Here is a 12,434-nt window from a genome sequence, read left to right on the forward strand (position 1 = left end):
GAAGTTGTTGACATGATCTTGTAGAAATAATGGCATATGTTTTTTTAATCATGTGAAAAACAGCTTTAAATATTTAACAGTCTTTATTCTGCAGGAATGTTTAATACTGTCACAGTCTTACCCTCCATTTTGGTATTAATTTCATTTACATGAGAGTTTTTTGGTTTTATGCAAAACCCTCTGCTTTTGAATTAGTTTCTCATTGAAAAGATTGTACAGCTTTTTGAGGAAGGTTGCTGAAATAAACTTTTTTTTGCAAAGAAAATGTTCTCATCTGCTGTTTGGGCTATAGGAGAAAAGTTTGGCCATTTTTTCTACAGCAGAAGATACTGGCATTCTAGTAATTTGTTACAGCTTGAATGTTCATGCATTGGTTCCTTAGAATTTAAGTCAAAATCCAGTGTTAATTACAAAATGTCTTTCATTAGCAGGATTCGGTTCAATTTTCCTCTCCTATGGGAACCCCAAAACACAGCATGAAGAAAACAAGTGCTGATGAGTCCAAATTAGCAATAGAAGGGTTGGTCATGAAAAAGTCATCAGGAACAAACATTTCTAGGCTGAAGAGTGAGCCTGCAGTGAGCACATCGAGCAAGCAGCAAGGACAGCCATCGAAGCTGCCTGTTGTCCCAAACCCTGAGAGCCCAGGTATGGCAGAGCCTTAGGAGCCCCATGGAGATTCTTTTGCCTTGTGAAATAGTACAGTGACATATTGCTTTGATCTTGTGTGACACTGAAAAGGTATGATGCTCTGGGTCTGAAGATTGTAGTTTGGAGAATAAATGACTTCTGAGCTTTAAGGCTGATTTTTGCAGCTTTAAGGATTAGGGAGTTGCAGTTCAGTTTCTGGAAGAACAGTCCTGCAAATTGGGTGTGTTTTGAGATGCATATTGCACACATACAAGGAGTGTACTTGGACTCCTAATTAGGAATTTAGATTGACCTGTGAATGAGCTTGATATCTGCTAGTTTACAGATACTGATGAACATGAATAAAAAAAAGTGGAATAAAGTAAAACTAAATTCTTCTTAAAAGTTGGTTGCACTAGTTTTGTACAGATTCTATTTTTCTTCCTTAATGTGTTATCTCCTGTGTACTTGCAGAGGATCACATCTGCCTCTTAGACTGCATTGTAGTTGATCTGCAGGACATGGACATCTTTGCTGCTGAAAGATACCAGAGAGAGTATTCCAAGGCTGTGGAAGATACCAGTGCAGATTTGAGCTTTCCATCCTACTTGGTGAGGCAGACAGGAGGGAGCCTGCTGACAGAGCCCTTCAGACTGAAGTTAAAAGTAGAGAGAAATTTGGACAAGTGAGTCACTTTATGCTGTCACCTAGAGCAGTGTTTTAGATGCCTTTTGCTGTATCCTAAAGGTCTTGCCTGCTGTGTTGGAGCTCCTGGAAACACTGAGGTTTTCTCTTTTTCTCTTTGTTGCAGAGAGCTGAGTCATGCTGTTGCAGACATTTCAATCCATGGCAACCTGTCCTCAGTGCACTGCTCTCTGGATCTGAACAAGTACAAACTGATCCGTGGGCTGCTGGAGAACAACCTCGGGGAGCCCATCGAGGAGTTCATGCGCCCTTATGACTTGCAGGATCCAAAAATTCTTGTAAGAGCATCTATGTGCAGCTGAAATTCCTCTGAAATGTCTGGGGGGGGGGGGGGTTGCTGATTTTGCTGATGGCAGCAATATTTTAAGGACAAAGAAGCTCTAGCCCAGTACTGTGAAAATGGATTAATGGTAATTTTTAAGTTAAAGGCCCACAGTGTTGTGAAATGTAACACTTCCCCAGTAATGGTTAGTGAAACCATTGATGAAACAATTTGGAGAAGAAGACACCACACAAAAGCTGTTTACATTTTTCTGAAATACAGGTTAATTCAGGGATTAAAGTTAAACAGATGCTCTGAAAAAGAATGTTGGTATTTTCTACTTTCAGACAGTTTTGAGTGGAGAAGTGTATACTTCCATGTCATTCCTCATTGACATGGTTAATGTGAGCCTGGAACTGATGGATCCAAAGGGAAAAGATGGATGCAGCTCTTTAGCCAGGTATGAACATTCTTCTCATACTGAATACCCTGTCCTAAATACTATGCTCACGTGAAAGATACAGGGCAAGAATAGAAATAATATGTGGAATTACAATTTAATAATGCAGTGAAATGGAATTTCTTAATTAGAGACCAAACTGAGGGTTTGAGCTGCTCTGAAAGATGAAAGGGAATGACACTGTTCAAAGGATAGGGTCTGTCTTTTCAGTTGTCCTTGAAATAACAGTCCAGCAATCAGTACTTGCCCAAAAGAAATAGTATTTTAATTAAGAAAGCAAAACTAGGGAAGGTTAAAAAAGCAGATTTCTAGTATGTTGGCTTGTTGGGGTTTTTTTAAATCCAAAAGGCTTTTTATCAGTGGAAAATATTATTACATTTAGTACAGATCTACTTTCTGTCTCTATGACATGGGACATGATTGTAGCTGTTGTAGAAAATACCTAAATGAAAGATTTCAGCAGTGTACCATACTTGTAAAGTGACTCCAAGGAATAAAGAAACTGTAAGTCTCTTTGGTGTGTTGTTTTGCTTTTTATTGTCCCAGGTTTGATTTTAAGAAATCCAAGTTGCTTTTTGAAAGCTCTTCAGATGGAACAAAGTCTGTAAATCTGGTCTCTCATTCCATGATGGCCTTTGACACTCGTTATGCTGGACAGAAATATGCTACAGGCCCCCCAAATGTCTTCAATTGCATCTTTCAGTCATCAAAGAACACCAGTAGCCCAGGAGCAATCCAGATTGAATTGCATTTCAGGTTGGTAATTCTGGGATTTGTTTTTAATAATGACATAATCAGTATTGTCCTGATTTTAATACATCTGTTATTATTGTAGATAAACTTGGGGGCACTGTATTTCAATGTGATGACATTTTTGGGGTGATCAGTGGTACTTGATAGATTGAAATCTGCAGTTATTAATTCTCTAGAAGTTGTTGGATTTTTTTTTTTTCCACTTATTGCAATAAAATTTAGGTTTGAATGTGTAATGGATCAGATGAAAGTTTGACCTATTAAAATCAGTAGTGCTTAAAGCTTGATAAGTCTTGCCTATCACTTGTATGTGTGCATAAAACCAGTTTGTAGAATTTTCAAGGTAAGATGCACAAAAGCTGTTTCCCAGCAGGTGTCACACGTGGTTTTCTGAGAGCATCAAATACAGACAGAAACAACACCTCTTTCAAAAACAATCTCTGTATTCTCTTCTATGTTCTGTCCTACCCTGTTTGTTTTTTACCTGTTTTGATCTAATTTATATTGAGATTGAAATACTGAATATTGAAATTTGGAATATAAAGTATAATGTCAGTATTTACCTGTACTAGCATGGTATTTTTTTGGGGAATGTTAACTATCAAAAAAGAGGGTGAGGTGAGATGACTAGAGATACTGCTTTCACTTCTGATCAGATTTGCTGACCAAGCTCAGCTTTTTTACTCTCATATAAGTATAATGCCTTCTGCAACAATTGCAGGAGTAATGTAGAAAAAAAAATTGTGGATTATTTTAGTCCAGTAGAAAATTTTAGAGCCATTTTTTCATGAAAACCACCTAAAGAAACTTGGCAATTGAGAGGATTTTTTTTTTAAGATTTCAATGCTGCATTACGGTTTTAGGTACCTAAACAATGTGTTCAGAAAGAAGCCAATGTTTCAATTTGATTAAATCTAAAATGAGATTTACTAAAAAATACACCCTAAAAAAAGCCCAGATGGTTTTCACAGAACTGTTGAGTCAGTAGGCAGCTAGATTAGACACAGTTAGTGAGTTTGCACAGTACAGCCTAATCTGGTTTATGAGTGAGAGTTTCAGGAATCTTCTTCCCAACTGTTGTGATTTTAAATTTCAGCTGCAGCAGCATGTGGTCTGTTTTTAGTGGTGAGAGCATCTTTGGCAGAAGATGCAAGGGCTGGCAGAACTCAGTGAGAGTGTTGTACTGGCTGGTGCTTCTTGAAATATCCTGGAGAGCCAGGGAGGGTTATAGGCTTTTGCTGTTGGAAGCAGCTCAGGCAGAGCCTGCTCCCCACTAAGGCATCACAGTTCTTTGGAGATTTTATAGTTCACAGTGTGCTGGATTGAAAATTGTTTCATGGTATTTAAGTGCTTAGATGATTTTCCAGTTAGCATGATCAAATGTAACTGGTATTCCAGATCATGAAGCCAAGCACTCCATCCCTCCTAGCCAGACCTTCAGAATGGGATGCTGGGAGCTCAGGCAGGCTGACATTTTTTCTGGATGACAAAGCAGCTTCCTGTGCTGCAAAATGCTGTCAGGGTATGAGAGGAAATTTGTGTTGTACGTCTTGTCTCGGAGCCAGGTCTGAGTTTCGCACACAGAATGTTAGGTTTGATAGCCAGCAGACATAAAATGATAATTAAAAAAAGTTTTAAAATTTGAGATTTTGAAAATTAATCTTGATAACGTAAGTGTGTTAAAGGAGCTTTTATAAATTTCCTGTCATTTAGTTTTTCAATTCATCTCTTGTATAATTATGGCTTAGAATTTGTGCAGTTAAGATCTATTGGGGTTCTGTGGGTACAGCAAATTGTTGAATTTCAATCTGTTTAAGTATATATATATATAAATATATGTATGCATTTTAAAGGCCAGACACAATAAACCAAATATATGCCTATAAAATGCCATATAAATCTTACTAGATACTGATAGTTGTCAGCATGATTTTAAATATTTAGAGGTTGTAAAGTTCACCTGTGTGATTCTCTGTTCTTAAAAGGTCTACTAAGGATTCCTCCAGTTTCACAGTTGTTCTGAACAATCTTCGTGTGTTCCTGATATTTGACTGGCTGTTACTGGTTCATGACTTCTTATGTACTCCTGGAGATGCCAGGAAGCGGGAAAGTCCCCATCCGTCCCGGCAGCGAACCTGCATCGGTGACACGACTGTTGTTCCCAAAACTGTGAAAAGTGGAGTAGTCACCAAACGTTCCTCGCTCCCTGTGACAGCAGAAAAGCAGCTGGAAGTCAAGGTTAATGTGACAGGTAAATGTGCTCTTCTCTGATGCTTTAGTAGCAGCTTTTCTCATTAAAAGCTGTGTGCTGGTGTAAAGACAGGTCCATTAAAGGAAATCAAAAAACCTGCTACAAATACCTAAAGTACCTTAATGATATTGCCAACTGCCCTGTTAGTTATTTGTCTCTTTTTTTTTTCTTTTGGTTAAGGAACTGAATTTGTGGTTGTTGAAGACATGTCCTGCTTCGATACCAATGCAATTATTCTGAAGGGAACAACTGTTCTCACTTACAAGCCCAAATTGTTAGATCGTCCTTTCTCTGGCAGTTTGTTTGGCATTGAGGTAAGAAAAATAAATTTGCTTCTGTATAACATCTAAAATTAGAGGAGTTTGTGAAGATACTTTACTATAAATATATATACAAAAGGAATAGTCCACAGATGCTTTCTGAAGTTTGTTGGTTTCTCATCAAATGTTCTCATTTTACAGCAGTTTTGAGAATAGTTTTATATTGTTTCTGTTAAAACATTGTAAGACTTGACTGTAGACTCAAAATATTGCTAGTTCTTGCCAGGTCTGTTATCTCAGTTCATAGTTTTTTAAAAATAATTTACAATTTTTAGGTGTTTTCGTGCCGGTTAGGAAATGAGCAAGAGACTGCACTGTCAATTATTGATCCAGTACAGATTCATATGGAACTAATTGGGAATTCTTCCTACCCAAGTGGTTCAGGACTGCTGGATGCTTTCAATAGTGAAGATTTTCCTCCTATTCTAGAGGTAATATTAAAGGCCTGAATAAAACTGTGCAGTGGAAAATACTAGCAGAGATATTTTTATGCCCAAGGATTCAATAGAAGACTTTCAAATGCATAAGAAGAGTGTAAGGTAACTTTTTCCTGAAATGGAAAAGAAAGAAGCATGTAGAAAATGCTCTTAGTGGTAATGAAAGAGTGATTTATAGGATATGTTACAGAGATTAATAGTGGGGGAAAGAAATGGGCTGATTATGTAAGCTGATGGTGTTAGATAGTTACTAATACTTCAAAGGAAATTATAATTTTCTGTATTTTCTGTTTCTAATTGTTAGGACGTATTAGAGGGGAATTATGTTGAAAGACTTTTTTTACCATTATATCAAAGTAAAACTTCTTTTCCCTGAGATGTAATGCTTTTGGTTGTTGGTAAATAATAACAAGTTTGATAAATTTATTATTGGATCTTTAAAACAGCATGGTGATCAGATTGTAACACTAAATTTTGTCTTCCTTTGGGAAAAGCTTTATTAATATCTGAAGTATTTTTAAAAAATGTGTAGAAAACAGCAAGTAAATCTTATGTTCTCATTTTTCATTTAGATTCAGTTGCAAGCCCTGGATATCAGACTGTCCTACAATGATGTTCAACTCTTCTTGGCGATTGCAAAGTCAATTCCCCAACAGACAAGTGCAGCTCTGCCTGACTCAAGTGCTGGGAATGCTGCTGATCCCTCCAGTTCAGCCCCGGGGCATGAGAACTCCTTGGCACATGAAACCAGAGATGTATCCAAACGTGTGCTGGATCCTGTTCTTGGTATGTTTTTCACTGTTGGAGTGAAGCCATTCCTTATATCTAAGGGAGGTTTCTGCAAGGTGAAGCTAATCTATATGCTTAACACAAAAGATGTTGGTATCTTCATGGTGTAAGAGCCTTTGTTGGTTGGAACATAATAATGGCTCTGTCCTGATGAGACTATAAAAAACATAAAAGCAGGGCTGAATCATGTGTTTTTGCTATAGTTGCAGTCTTTAACAAACAAGCCCCCATTTTTTGTACAGATGTATCTTGATTTTAGAAATGAAAATAAGTAGATAACTGTCAAGGATTTATGCCTGGTTAACTGTTAATTCCAGAAGTCCAGCTGGCTCGCCTCCAGGAGCTGGGATTCAGCATGGAAGATTGTCGTAAAGCTCTTTTGGTCTGCCAAGGTAACATCAGATATTCTTAGCAGGGGTTTGCACATTGTTCATATTACCTTAATTGCAATTAAGTAAAGCCTTTAGACTCTCAGGTTATGCACAGGCACTGTTTCCTTCTTTAGAACATCTTTGGCTCTGTGCTGGCCTGTAGTCTTAGACATTCTTTTTCCTGTTGTGCTACTGTGTAAAATCCACCCCCCAAGGATTCTTTCTGCCCTTTGGGATGTCATGTGTGGGGTGCATGAGAGAATTTTTGTTTGGGAGTTTTGGTTGTGCTCAGGTTGGTAATTTTTATGGTGCACCAATTTCTTGCTATTCTACATCTCTTCCTCTTGAGAGCATGTGTTTTCATCTCTCCCTTTAAAAATCATATTTCTCTAGTTCTACATGCAGTACATGAAAAGGAAGCAAAGCTTTACACAAGTGATTCTTTTTTCCTTCAGCACTATCATACTTCCCACCTTATATATTGGCATGCATAATGTTACAGATTTTTATTGCATTTGCAAATTTCAAAAGACATTTCTTACTCTTAGGCTATACCAATGTCTTTATAATCTCCTCATATTTATGTTACAAAATAGAGCATATTCAAGTATTGTTGAGAATATTTTCTTAAGAGAGAGGGAGTTAGTTTTCTTCTATATGATTTTTACTAAGTACATGTCTTTGAGAAAGTAGATGATGATTGATTGGTTGTTTGCTTTTATCTAAGGTGACTTGAAAAAAGCAGCAAGTTGGTTGTTTAAGAATGCTGAACCTCTGAAATCAGTTTCCCAGACTTCTGGTCGAGATAGCCAGGGGATTGTGCCTTTCCAGTTCATCTCTGGAGTGGAAATAAAGGCAGAAAGTATCTGCATCTGCTTTATAGATGACTGCATGGACTGTGACGTTCCCTTGGCTGAAATAACATTTTCATGTGAGTCTCTGGTTCTGCCTTGGCATAAAATGATTGTCAGTTCTGGGTGTGTTCAGCATCATGCTCTTGTTTGTCAGGACCTGTCAAATTTCAACTGACAGTGTCTTGGTGGTGGTTGTGTGGGATATTGGGGGTTCCTTTTTCTTTATTTCTGTTTGGGTTAAGTTTTGGTTTTAGGAAGATTGCAGTCTTTGTAGGGTTAAGATTCTGGTTTCCCCTTTTTACATCACATAACAAATGAAATCTGTCCTGAGCAGAATCATAGGGAGGCTCTGTATTGTAAGGTGTGGCTGTCTGCAAATGTTATTAGAAGAGTATTATGATAAGCTTTTTGTACCGTTTCAGTTTAAAAGACAAGACAAAACCTTCCATTGCTTACTTGACCGTTCACAGAATCAGGAAGCTTGATTGTTAGCATTAGTTTAAATTTCACTTCTTTTTTTTTTTTCCCACAGGTTTGAATTTTCTCCAGCATTTGAGAACCAGCCCTGAAGGCTACGCTCATTTTACCCTCTCTGGAGATTATTACAACCGTGAGCTTTCAGGTGAAATACCTAGAGGGTTGTTGTTTTCTCATTTAAGTTCAGGAAACAGCCTTTCCTACTACAGGAGCCTGAAGTTTACCCACTATGAAATGCCTCTAAGGGAATAGGGAAAGGTTGACTTTTGGGACTGTGTGTGTGTGAGACAGTGTGATCCTAGACAGGATATTCTGATTTGAGATCATTTGGAGGGATGTGGAAAGTGGAGATTTGGCAGATATCAAAAGTGGCACTCAGGTTTTCAAATGGAATTGCATAAAATGGTTATCCAGCAAAATAACAGTTTTATAAAAAGCTGCCTCTGCATTCTCTTCTCTCTTCTCTTTAATTGTTTGGTGGATTCAGTTTATTATGTATTTCAGGAAGGAAAATCATGTGCAGGCAGGTGATTAGGCTGAAGACAAAGGATTAACATAAGAAGACAATCACAATTTATATTTTAGATGCAAAAAAGAAAGGCCTCAATACAGGCCAGATACTGACAAAAGAAATAATCTAGTTGTGTGGGCTTTTTTAACTTAGAAACTAAATTTCTAAATTTCACTGGTGACAAGCACTCAGGAATTATCTGTCGATAACAAGGGGTTTTTTTGGTTTTAAAAAATTCTTTGTTTTTAAAAATACATAGGGTGATTTTTTTAGTAGCTTCTAGACCTTTATCTTTTGAGATACTGAATAATTGCCAACTTAATGTATAATTGTGTGAAAATCATTTGCAAAGCTATTTGAGAGCTTAATTCCAGCTAGCTTAAATATAGAGCAGTAGTTGCCTTCTAGTGCTTCAATTGGAACTAAGGTATTTCTGCAAGACCCTACATACAGTATACATGGTCTAAATGGAGGAGCTGGACCAAACTTGTATTAGGTATTAAATTAAATCCATAGGCTTGCGGCTTCATCTTGAATCCAGATTAAAAGTAAAGGATCTAATTATGAAAGTTGCATTATTAAATATGTCAAGAGCATTCCAGTGGAGGCCGTGGAAGCCAGTGTGGCCTCCATGAGTGTGGCAGAGATGATGGTTTGTGTTTCCCTCAGGTTGGGAGCCATTTATTGAGCCGTGGCCGTGCTCGGTGTCTTGGCAACAAGAAGCTTCGAGCCGCCTCCAGCCTTCCCGCCTGAAGCTGGAAGTGAAGGCCAAACCACGCCTGGATATAAACATTACCTCTGTTCTCATAGGTATGTGGGAATATTCCCTGAGAGCAGCACTCTGCAGTCTGGTTTTCACTACTGAAAATGACAGACACCTTTAATTAAAGTGCTGCTGGCATCCCGTGGAGGAAGTGGGATTGGCCCAAGTCCCTCCATACTTTCCAGGATACCGTACCAGGTGTGTGTTTAGGCAGCCTATGTTCCATCAGATGTTGTGAAAGTGTAAAGACATGAGCTGCATATGTTAGAGGTTAGTAGGAATTCTTTCTTTGGTCATATGAATTCTATCAGATTTGTATAGTGTTTGAAATTTATTTTTAATCAGAAGCAGGCTTTCATCTAAAGCTTTCTGTACTTCATAGGGCTTAAAAATATTTTGATAAGCTCATCATTTTTCAGTACATTGACAGGTGTAGTGGGGAGAGCTACTCATTTCTCTTCTTCAGTCTCTGAGCACCTGAGCTGTTGATGACCCACATTTGGAAATCAAAATATTTTGTTTGTCAGTAACTCCAATTTCATGTGAGCTTCTGCATTGTGGGGTTCCAATTGTGTGCCTTTCCCAGGAATATTCTTGCTCATTCAGAATTATTTGGTGGGCACAATAAAAAAAATGCCATCAGCTGAGCTTGTAGATGTAACAGAAAAGCCTTCCTTGGTCTTTCTCTCCCCAGGAGAACCTGGGGGGTTGGCAGAAAGAGGGGGACAGGGTGGGAGGAGGAGAAGCAAATCAATGATTCCTAAGATACTGCTTTTTAAAAGCAGTGATAATAAGTTGTGAGGCTGGTTTGTGATTAATGTTGTGCCAGAGGACTCAATTGGTGTCTTGATATTTATGCAAGAATGTGTATGTGCCTCTTAAAACAAAGCAAACCCCAAAACCCCTAGGAAGTAGTTCTAACATGAAAATATTTAAGGTTAATTGCCTCGGCAGGGAGAGCTCTTAGATTGACATAGGAGTATCTTAAGAACATGAAATTCCACTGATGGTTTTTTTTAAAAATAAAATCTTAGGGATATATATATTTTTTTAAGACACTGCTGTGATTTTATGAGCTGTTGTTTGTCTTTAACTTATGTAACTCGGAGAAAAAGCAGCGAAATGCAACTTCTGCTGTTAAAGTGGAGTAACTTGAGTGTGATGAATTTAACACACTTTCCAATGACTTTGTTTACTGCCACCTTGAAGACACTGGCTGTCTGTGCTTACATTCCTCTAGAGCAATACACATGTACCAAGCAGTCCTGGATGGAAGATTACTGTAAACAGGACAAAGAAGTGAATGTAATCAGCTCAGAAGACTGGATGGGTTCTTCGGTGGATCCCCCATGTTTTGGGCAGAGTATGTTGGTCATTAATCACACTTTATTTGAAACAGACCTGACACACACACACGATCATCTGTCTAATGTATTACAAACAAAAGTATTTTGACTTCACAGAATACAGTGATTTGTTAGATATGTTTGGCAAAAAAAAAAAAAAAAGACAAAAAAGCTGTTTTCTGTTCAATTATGTTCAATTATTTTAAAACAAAAAGCTTTCTGGGTGCTTAGCTTTGATTAAGAGCTTTGCACTGCTAGTTCTGCTTCCTTTCTGTCTGCCACGCTCAGTTAATGACTGACTCTCATGTCAAGGATTAAATCAGAGTGTTGATTTTTGGCTGTGTGCAGTTCAGAGAGGATCTTTTTCTTTCTGTACCCCAAAGACCTAAATATATGAGTTTCTGGGAAAAAATACTGTTTTCTTTGTAAAATAATCACCTGAGTAATAGCTCTCGATGTGTGGCAGGTCTTTTCAGATTATTTTCTCCCAGAGTTCCTTCTGAAAGAATTTTTATCAATTCAAATGCCAGCTTAGTGTAAGCAAACAAATAGAGACTCATAACTGCATGATGTGTATCTTCCCTTATGCATGCAGGGGAAGATCTACTTGTGTTTGTATGGATTTTTTTACCTGCTGACTTTGTCTTTCCTGTCTGCCAGGCCTCCCTCTTGTCTACCTTAGAACTAGGAGTACAGCCAGTTTGACTAACCTAGAGCATCAGATCTATGCTAGAGGTACTGTACAGCACACAGACACCAAAAGGTGGTTTTCTTCTTTGGAAGGCTCTTGCACAATAAATACTGTGCTGTATGTGGGACTTGCTGGTAAATTGGCCTCTATATTTAAAAATAATCAAAACTGAAAAACCCTCAAGCCAAACAATACAACAGCTACTTTTCTTTAATCTGCTAAATTTAGTATTTCATCATGTCATTCTCTGGGTTCTTCAGGAAAGAGTGGAGAAATATAACCCAAAGTAGGAAAACTGTCTTTGTGAGGAAGGTTGTGTGAATTATTGACTATTCACTGTCCCTCTTCTAGAGGGACAGTACAGTGGGATTACCAATAGCATAATAATATCTCAATATTTAATTTGTAGTCTAAAGATATCCACCATTATGTTCAATATACATATTTATGCCTAATTTAGCATATTTAGGTACTTAAATCTTTCAGATACTTCAGAAGCACAGGCTGTTTTCAGTAAGCCTTAGGAAGTAAAGCATTCCTAATAAATAATTTGTTAATTTGTTTGAGTTCTATTTGACAGGACAGGTTTTGGGCAAAACCATGCAGTATAAAGAAAGATTTTTCATTTTTTGACATTATGGAAGACAAATAGCATACTTCATAAATATATAGCCCTATAGGAAAGTTAATGGATGGGAGGACAGAAAACTTTCTAGAAATCTACATCTGTTTCCTGTTCAAGTCCCATTAGAAATATTTTCTCTGAGTTTAAAGAAAAAAACAAAATGGAAAATTTTGGATTTATTTTTCTGAA

General features: G+C 37.6%; 1 protein-coding gene across 8 annotated transcripts in view; it reads left to right on the forward strand.

Moving 5' to 3' along the window:
• VPS13D (vacuolar protein sorting 13 homolog D) overlaps window positions 1-12,434 on the forward strand; it is a 97,712-nt gene that overhangs the window by 24,582 nt on the left and 60,696 nt on the right. For 4 of the 8 annotated variants that reach the window (XR_008440411.1, XM_053997293.1, XM_053997295.1 and 1 more), the window contains 15 exons: window positions 429-648; window positions 1,105-1,315; window positions 1,442-1,613; window positions 1,945-2,057; window positions 2,604-2,813; window positions 4,796-5,061; window positions 5,242-5,375; window positions 5,657-5,812; window positions 6,391-6,604; window positions 6,925-6,999; window positions 7,706-7,909; window positions 8,365-8,454; window positions 9,490-9,630; window positions 10,824-10,946; window positions 11,590-11,664. Coding sequence is in view for 7 of the 8 variants with exons in the window: in XM_053997293.1 (XP_053853268.1) it covers window positions 429-648; window positions 1,105-1,315; window positions 1,442-1,613; window positions 1,945-2,057; window positions 2,604-2,813; window positions 4,796-5,061; window positions 5,242-5,375; window positions 5,657-5,812; window positions 6,391-6,604; window positions 6,925-6,999; window positions 7,706-7,909; window positions 8,365-8,454; window positions 9,490-9,630; window positions 10,824-10,946; window positions 11,590-11,664 (2,404 nt within the window). In the remaining variant the exon portion in view is untranslated. The remainder of the gene's footprint in view (window positions 1-428; window positions 649-1,104; window positions 1,316-1,441; window positions 1,614-1,944; window positions 2,058-2,603; window positions 2,814-4,795; window positions 5,062-5,241; window positions 5,376-5,656; window positions 5,813-6,390; window positions 6,605-6,924; window positions 7,000-7,705; window positions 7,910-8,364; window positions 8,455-9,489; window positions 9,631-10,823; window positions 10,947-11,589; window positions 11,665-12,434) is intronic. The other 4 variants (XM_053997294.1, XM_053997296.1, XM_053997297.1 and 1 more) reach the window with 3 other exon arrangements.

The sequence above is a fragment of the Vidua macroura genome, chromosome 23, assembly GCF_024509145.1.
Source record: "Vidua macroura isolate BioBank_ID:100142 chromosome 23, ASM2450914v1, whole genome shotgun sequence".
Classification (NCBI taxonomy): Eukaryota; Metazoa; Chordata; class Aves; order Passeriformes; family Viduidae; genus Vidua; species Vidua macroura.